The 9,046-nt window shown below is 35.9% G+C and overlaps 1 protein-coding gene across 2 annotated transcripts; it reads right to left on the reverse strand.

Annotated features, from left to right (window-relative positions):
- Positions 1-366: 366 nt before the first annotated feature.
- Positions 367-8,446, reverse strand: LOC307164720 (galactose-specific lectin nattectin-like). 2 transcript variants are annotated; one of them, XM_079881781.1, is made up of 7 exons: positions 8,290-8,338; positions 7,957-8,084; positions 7,702-7,766; positions 7,395-7,480; positions 6,116-6,238; positions 1,265-1,373; positions 367-1,152 (listed from the first exon to the last, which is right to left on the reverse strand). In XM_079881781.1, exons 3-7 carry the CDS (start codon positions 7,757-7,759, stop codon positions 1,082-1,084), a joined length of 447 nt encoding a protein of 148 aa, XP_079737907.1. In that variant the 5' UTR covers positions 7,760-7,766; positions 7,957-8,084; positions 8,290-8,338; the 3' UTR covers positions 367-1,081. The 2 variants fall into 2 exon arrangements, with proteins under 2 accessions (XP_079737907.1, XP_079737906.1); XM_079881780.1 differs by lacking the exon at positions 7,957-8,084 and having other exon boundaries at positions 8,290-8,446.
- Between the last annotated feature and the right edge of the window lie 600 nt (positions 8,447-9,046).

Genomic DNA, 9,046 nt, shown 5'->3' on the forward strand with positions numbered 1-9,046 from the left:
TTCCCATACAGTATGACCACAGAGGAGAATCAGAGCGTCACGTTCAGCGGACAGACACCGACACACTGTATTTTTTGTATTAATTTCAACAAATTACAACAAAAATCAAATCTACAGAAGCTTGTGAACAGGTCTTAAGTGGCTGTGTGCAAGTTTTGTAAATTCACAACCTGAGTGAGAATCATCCTCGCAAATGTAATGTTAATTATTAAACCAAATAAAATACAAAACTTTCAGAAACACTCAGCAATATGATTATTTTATTGAGTGATGAGGTATAATCCGTGACATTATTACAAGATTTGCTATCCGGCGTCTTCCCGTCTCCTCCTCAACCTGCTTTCCTTAGTGTTTTTACACATAGACAGGTGAAAAAGCGTATTATATTGCCTAGTTTTCTCCCTGAACGATGATGTGAGTTCCTATGGCAATTCTCCATTCAGCACGAATGACATTTTTCACAATCACGACAGAAAATCTAAATACTGCCCTAGCAGAAAGGCAGCGTGAAATATACAAACCAGACTTCAGCTTCACATTCTCTTTGTCTACCGCCTCAAATAGCAGGCAATGCTCCTCTTCATAACATAAGGATCACTGCCAACATATGTTGTGATTTTCTGTTTTATACCTTTCTATACTAGCACAGTACAGACTTTCCTCCATCTCGTCCATTCTGCTTTTCTCTTCCTGACCTCCATCTGAATTTTACACGTCATCAGAATCACGTGTCGACAAACAAGCTATAGACGGAGTAACATAGAGCGCTTACTGAAGGCACAGAAACTGACGATGCTTTCTTCAACGGTACACTATTATGTGTTTGAGCCAATACTACAAAACAGAACAAAACCTTTTTCAATGCTTTTATTGATTGGAGAAATTAAAGTTAAAAAGAGGTTGAAATTCAGATTTACATAATACATAATACATATAATGTAGATGCTGTATGTTTCTATTACACTTAAATTGTCATCAATTAAATAGGTTCCCTTTAAAAAATAAGATTTCTGTAGTAAAGATAAATTCAGAATTTTTTTTAATGCATGTTCAATCAATGAACTTGTGAGCAGAATGACTTTTAATCAATAAGTCTTTCACAAATATAAGCAAATCTGTTATCTTTGCCATCGTCATCCCAGCAGTGGTTGCCTAGGATAAGATAAACAATAAATACATGATTATTTTTATAAATCAAAGACACTTTTATTAATGCAATTAACTTTATATTTAACTAGTTTGAATAAATCTGTTATATTCATACCAAAGTTTATGTTCAGAACGTGCTGCATATTGTCAGTATTGTCAGGTTGTCCACTGCACCAGTAGTTGTAATCAAAGAGAGATCCATCAGTCCACATCCACTGTCCTTCCTAAAGAGTGAATGGAGGGGTTAGAAAGTCTTCTGTTCTGAAACTAATTTCACAAGTTCATTTGTTGTTTACACACTTACTTATTGCAATTGATGAGCTTTTTTCCTTTTTATAAAATATTTGTGCCCAAATTCATATTGCGTCCATCTGACTGTTTCGATCACCAGCTGGAGTGCCCTTGAGAGCCACCAGAGGGCGCTCCACATCAGACTATTGTGACCCTCACAAACTACATTTCCCATAATTCTCTGCAGGGCCTCATCAGCACTCATTGTTTTCAGCTGTGTCTCATTATCCTGTTTAGCTCACCCTATATAAGCCTGGTTCATTCTGTTATTCTCTGCAAAGTCTTGTACATTTCGAATGGTATTTCTGAGTGCTTTTGTATCCTGGTTTTCTTGTTTCTCTGTCTGTTCCCTTGGATTTCTCTCTTTGCCTCAGCCCTTAAAGGTCCCCTGAAATCTAAATTTAAGTTCTAAATATTAAGTAAGAATATTAGTTAGCTTGGTGTGTTCCTAAACAATGACAAAATTCACATTTAGGAGACATAAGCATTTAAACTTACAGTCTCTCACTTCCGCTAAAATGGATCAGGGATTTTTATGACATCACCGCGACTTCAGCTTCTCATCACATCTTCTGTCCAATCAAATGCTCTCTAGAATCTAAAGCTCTGCCCCCTCTGCTATTAACACCACCTGGCTAAAGCAACCATTGTTGGCACGTCACGGAGCAATATGTGTTGGAGAAGTGTGTTCGGTTGCTCAAACGCTCAAGTTTTATTCTGTTTTCTAACTGTACGTTGGTTAAGAATGAAATGGCTAGAATTTATTCACATCTACTATTGAATCCAACGTATCATCAGCGCTCGGATACGCTTCCATGGTGCTGTCAGTCTGTGAGGCAAACTAAACGCTATTGTCTATTTGAAAAGGGGGAGGAGCCATTCAATATGTCTCTTGCAACAGTTTGTGACACTTACAGGGCTTTTTGAGCCAGATAATGAAAAAATGTGAATGACTTTGAATCTGCATAAAAACAAATGTTAGGCAAAGTTAGCTGCTACACTTGTCACAGTTGCTTATTTTAAAATGAAATGTACTTACTAACCCACAAACAAATATGTTGTAGTCTTGAACATGTGCATAAATTATATAAAACAATTGCATAATTTTTCACAGCCATCTTTTTGTTCTGAATCTATGAACAAACAATAAAAGCTCCAATCTCCTCCTCTGACTTCAAGCTCATGTGATTGCCACTGACTCGCCGTGTGGAACAGTCATGTTGTATAACAAGGGCAGTGTCCAAAGACAACATATACGCCTGCCCTAAGCTATTTCATGTCACAATATTCTCTCAAAAATAACTCTCAAGGTTCTCTCAAAAATAACATCCCTCTTTCCAATTTGGGATCTTTGGATGCTATATTTTTGGATTGCCACATAACTCTGAAAAGGCAAAGGCCTAGGCCTGTTACTATTGCTGGAGTACAACTTCTGAAAAAAAAGGACAAAGCAGTACTTTATGGATCTTTTAACAGATTCAGTGGCTGCCAGTGTTCTGCTATTTTGAAGAAGATTTATATTCACAGTGGATAACAGCCTTATTTTAAACCTGAATTACGGATCTGATCCTGTTGGATTTCTCCTGGCCTTGTAGTACATGGACTATCAGAGCCGTGGACCCTGGTTGAGGCCTGAAGGTGAGGTTCTTTCTAAGAACAACATTGTTATGATCATTCCGGGATTTTTGATGAAAACATTTTTAGATGTTACTGGATGGCCACACATTTCTTTATTTTTGGGTTGCTGAGGCCTAGGACTATCAGGAATCCACTTACTGGAAAACAGCTTTTCTGAATTAAGGGCTCAATTTTGCTGCTGGGTTTTTCCAGGCCAGTAGCATATTGACTATCAAAGTTGTGGACCCTGAGTGTGGAAGAGTGACTGAGTTTCTCCGGGTCTATAAATCTCCCCTCTTAATTTGTATTCTGAAACCCACACGGCATCCGGATTTGACCTCGATACATCAGCATCATGTATTTCCTTATATTCCTGGTGCTTATTTTTTGCAATCAGGAATTAAATGGACACAGTAATGAGAGTGAATTCTGGTTGTACTTGCTACACTTCAGACAATTTTCAACCTCATCGAATTCTTGAGTTATATCATCAGTCAATCAGCCCATTTCATATATTGAATAATTTCTATTTTAAGTGTATGTAAATGAGATCCTGTATCTTCAGAATCTTATGGTGTTAAATGACTATTTTATTGTCAGGGAGGACTCTTTTTCTCAGTTTGCAGTTAATGGGGGTCCTGATAAATCATTTCCTGTTAAACTAAAATTACGATGTATGGTAATGCTTTTATTGATGTTATCTGGAAATGTTCAGCCAAATCCTGGGCCCACTACATCTATTCTTTGTTTGCCCACTCCCTCAGATTTCAAAAGTAGAACAGGTCTTGGGTTTATACATTTAAATGTTAGAAGTTTAGTTCCTAAATTGGATACTATTAAGATTTGGGTGAATATGACAAATGCTGACATAGACGTTCTTACTGAAATCTGGCTTAAGAGATCTATAACTGATGATTTGATTTTTATTGATGGCTATAAAGTTTACAGAACTGATCAGGGGGGTAAAGTAGGTGGAGTGGCCATCTATGTCAAATCTAAGTTTGTTAGCTCTGTAAACATGTCAATTACTAGAGCTAAACAGTTTGAAGTATTGGTCATCAAAGTAGGTATTTCAAAAGTTTCTAATATCACTGTGGTTGGCTGTTATAGACCTCCTTCTGCAACAAAAGATGCTCTCAAAGCCCTATCAGATATTTTACATGAGTTAAATGACTCTGAGTTCATCCTTACGGGTGATTTATATTGGGACTGGCTCTCAGGGACATCTGATTGTTTTAAAGAATTGTGTGACTCCTTAAACCTTGCACAACTTAATGCATCAACAAGGCCAAATCCTAAAGTGCAGCATAAGTCTACCTTGCTTGATTTAATTATAACGAATAATGCTCACAAATTTACTTCAACTGGCATATTCTGCAATGATGTCAGCAATCATTGTGTAATTGCTTGTGTCAGGGATACAAAAATCCCTACGATAAAACCCTGCTTTATTTTTAAAAGATATTTCAAAAAATTTGAGGAGCAGGCTTTCTTGCATGATTTGTACTACAAAGAGTACTTCTAATACATGATGTTGAACTGGCATGGGAATATTTTCAATACATTTTTTTTTATCTATCTCTAATAAACATGTTCCCATTAAGAAGTTCAGGATCAGCGGTGGAGACAATCCCTGGTTTTCAGACAGTCTTTCAGAGCTAATTCATTTGAGAAAAAAAATCATGGGCGCAAGCCAGATTCTCAAATGCCCCTGCTGATTGGTCTACATTAAAACCCTGAGGAATAAGTGCACGTTGATGATTAGAAAATCTAAGTCTGAGTTTTATTTAAAGTCGGTTTCAGAGAATTTAAAGAACCCCTCAAAATTCTGGAAATTAATTAAATCCTTGTCAGTTACTCATGTAGCCTCTAATCTTCCTTAATATATTCAGGTTGATGTAGATAAAATAAAGGATAAAGCTGTTATGATCAATCAGTTAAATAAACACATCTGTATTTGATAGTTTAAATGCAAATACAACTATCCCATGTTCTGTGGTTACACCAGCGATTGCAAATCTGGATGTGTTTGTTTTTAAACCTGTTTCAGTAAGTCAAGTTTGCACAGCCTTGAAGGGCATTGACCACCAAACATCTTTAGGCCCAGATAACCTAGATCCTTATCTTATAAAAGTGGCAGCGGATGTTATAGCAGAGCCAGTGACTCATATTTTTAATCTGAGTCTTTTGTCGCATTCTATACCTAAAGTGTGGAAAGCTGCTAATGTTCTCCCATTATTTAAAGGTGGTGATCCCTCAGACATGAACAACTACGGTCCAATCTCTAAACTCTCAATTTTGGCTAAGAACCTTGAATCTCAGGTAAATATACAGTTAAAACAGTTTTTATTTGACAATAATATGTTAAACTCTTTTCAATCTGGTTTTAGAACTGCCCATAGCACCATTACTGCTACTTCGGTGGTGATAAACAACCTTATTGGTGCCCTGGACAGAAAACAGCACTGCGCTGCCTTTGTTGATTTATCCAAGGCGTTTGATTCAGTGGATCATGAATTGCTACTGAACAAACTTAGCAGTGCATGTTTTGAACCTGGGACGGTGAAATGGTTTAGAAATTATTTGGCAGATCGGACTCAGTGTGTTCATGTAGAGGGTCAAAAATCTGACATTCTTAATATACCTAAAGGGGTCCCCCAGGGGTCCATTTTGGGACCTGCATTTTCCTATCATGGACCCTGGGCATGGAATAATTTGCAAAACAATTTAAAACAAGACAAATTGGTGTCTATTGGTGAATTTAAAGGCATCATAAAGACAGTGGTAATGAAGGCTTGTGATTGTTTTTGTTGAGAGGATACTATGTTCTAATATTTCTTTTTATTTTGTATTTGTTGTATTTTAACATGTTGTCTAACTGCATGGCTGCTACCTTGGCCAGGTCTCTCTTGTAAAAGAGATTTTAATCTCAATGAGACTTCCTGGTAAAATAAAGGTAAATAAATAATATGTAAAGTAACTTAATATGAAAATGCAAACGCAACTTTAAGAAAATGTAAAAAAAATAAAATGTTTTATCATCTGCATAACCACTTACTTTTACTGCATCATGACCACCAATCCAAGCTTGTGTCGTACCAGGCACCATGTTCAGCAGAAGACTGTTTTCAGCTTTACTGTGCACCGATACAAGATTTCCACCAAAAGTTTGACAGGATTTCTGAAAAGGCAGATTATCTTTAATATCATCAATCAAAACTAATTATTTTAGTAATTTGTAACATTAATAATGGTAAATCCTCAGCATTACAGATGTGTTTTTCCAAATGTGATCTGCACTGCGAAAAAAAAAAAAAACTAAACAAACTAAACAAAACTAAAGGGACCTTTGCAAAAAAAATTAAATATACAGACTTTTGCATGTGCACAAGAAAATTTTCATATTTATGTATACTATAACCTATTTCATTTGTGCACCACTGCCGTTTTACTATGAAGAAGACAGGAGTATGGATGCACATGAATTAATAACACTATATTTGCTCAAAATGTGTCTTTCATTAGGGCAGTAGTATAGTCTATCTCTAATATCACGGCCTTATCTCTGCTTCATGATATGGGCTGATGGCACAATAGTGTACATTGGGCTTATAAAAAGTGTTTATCCCTGAATATTGTACGCCAAACACAGGTTTTTCAGATTTCCCATCATGCCATTCTGTCTGTATTTATGATTCTTTGCAGCCTTTAAAAACTGTGCAAATATAACATCAGAAGCAGATCCTGAGAGGTGTCGTGTATTGTCAGGACACGGACGTGTCACTAAACAGAGCTGAGGGCCACTGCCGTTTACATAGTGACATGCAGGACTCTTGCTCATGATGCATCACATGACCATACGAGCCAATACATCTCTGCATGTGCAATTCAGTACAAAAACATGTTTAAATTCTACAGATTTATTTTTCAGTGAACATTATTATGCAACAATCATTTCTATATAGACTGTATTTTTTAAATGAACTTATGAACATGTTTCGTTTGCATCAGAAGTGCGAGTGGCTCATTGTTGTGAGTATTTAAAGATGAGTTTTGCAGATTTGAGTTGCTTATTTAAGTTATACTACTTATTATTATTAAGTATTATTATTGTTATTATTATTATTATTATGTAAAGCTCATTTCAATAAACAAAAATATCATAATATTTATTTGATGATCAGATTCTTCCATTCAGATCAGATTCACTATTAAGACCTCAGAGTGTCTGAATTCTTGATATTTCATGTATAACTTCAGAAAATTACATTTCAACCTCAAATTTATGCATAAACATATGTCACATAACTATAATAGTGCTGTCAGGAGCACATTACCTCTGCTGACACCCAGTCAAGTTGTGTTGCGAAGAATTTGACACATTTCAGTCCAAATGAAGACCATCCAGTGGGGCAGCCATCAGCTGTATATATAATATTCAAGAAACAGTGAGAGTATTTACATACACAATCACTGATTATGCTTAATAACCCAACAACATGTCATGTAAACACTTTAAATAGGGTTATTATTGTAAATGTCATAAACTGTTTAAGTTACTCAAATAAGTACATAACTTCTTGGAAGAATATAAAATATATTCTCTGCTCTCACTGTAATAACAATAATTATTTCAATAGTAACCTGCTGCGTCCCCCTGAGAGAATGTCATGAACAGAAGCAGAAGTGTCAGCTTTTCCATGGTAAACCTGGGAATGAATCAGCAGCAAAGGTAAAATATGTATGTGCATTAATAATAAATTTAAAATAAGAAGAGGTAAATGAGCTGCATGAATATTAAGACGTAAATGTAAATTATACATATTGTTTCACTGGCAGAACTTTATTCACTTAAAGAGATAGTTCAACTCAAAAATGAAAATGTCATAATTTACTCACCCTATACTGTTCCTAAACTGTATGCTTTTCTTTCTTTTGTGATACAACAACAAGAAGTCAATGGGGTCCAATTATGAACTGCACTGACTTCCATTCTATGGACACTGAAACATTCCTCAAAATATCCTCTTTTTGTGTTTCATGCAAGAAAGAAAATCAGACAGCTTTGGAACGGCATAAAGACAAGAATATCATGACAGAATTTTCGTGTTTGGATAAACAATCTCTTTTTTATGCTATAAACAAGTGTAAAGATCTGCAAGTGTTACAAAACAAAATATACACCGTCTGAAAACAATTTCTACTGAAATGTAGGGATGTGCTAATACTTACATGTTTACTTCAGAATGTGCCGTCGAAATTTTAGTAATGGTGTAGTGATGCTCTATGTAGCACTTTCCCTACTTTTATACTAGATGTTATATGTAAATCACAAGTGGGATAATATTTCAATAAATATTGATCATTTTGACAAATTTCCTTTTACACCAGGTATCATTTGGAATTTGGGTGGAGTGAGAATTGGATGGATAGCAAAGATATCAGATACCTTTATTTGGATTCTTTCATAAACATGCTGTAGATAAATACTCCTAAGTAATGTTAGCATGGTATGTTTGCTCAGTCCTGGGAATGAGGACCAACAGCAGAGAGAAGGCAAACAGGATGGCAACACCTTTCCATGCCATGTGAGCTTGAACTGGATCAGGTTTCTGTGGGCAACAAACAATGCCTCATGCCTTTTTTAAGACTGGCTGATGCCAGATAGTCTGAACTGAGAAACGACTACTCCTCGTGAAAACAAAGAACTCTTCTGAGAATTAACTTTTGAACACTCTCTTGCATAAGTAACCATGCCATCCGAGACTCACCACACCGAACAGCTCACTCCTCACCCTCATAGTCTCCTCATCACCCATCTATTCTCTCCTCATGCTGGGATAACCTGAAATTCACCCAAAAATCTATATGGTTATCTACATGTTTGGTGACCTATTATCATACAACACTATACATGTTTGGTATTATTTAAAATGTCTCAGTGCGACTGGCAGTAGTGTGAAGTAACGAATTACAAATTTTTATTAAT

This window comes from Squalius cephalus (assembly GCF_949319135.1).
Source record: "Squalius cephalus genome assembly, chromosome: 9".
Taxonomy (NCBI): domain Eukaryota; kingdom Metazoa; phylum Chordata; class Actinopteri; order Cypriniformes; family Leuciscidae; genus Squalius; species Squalius cephalus.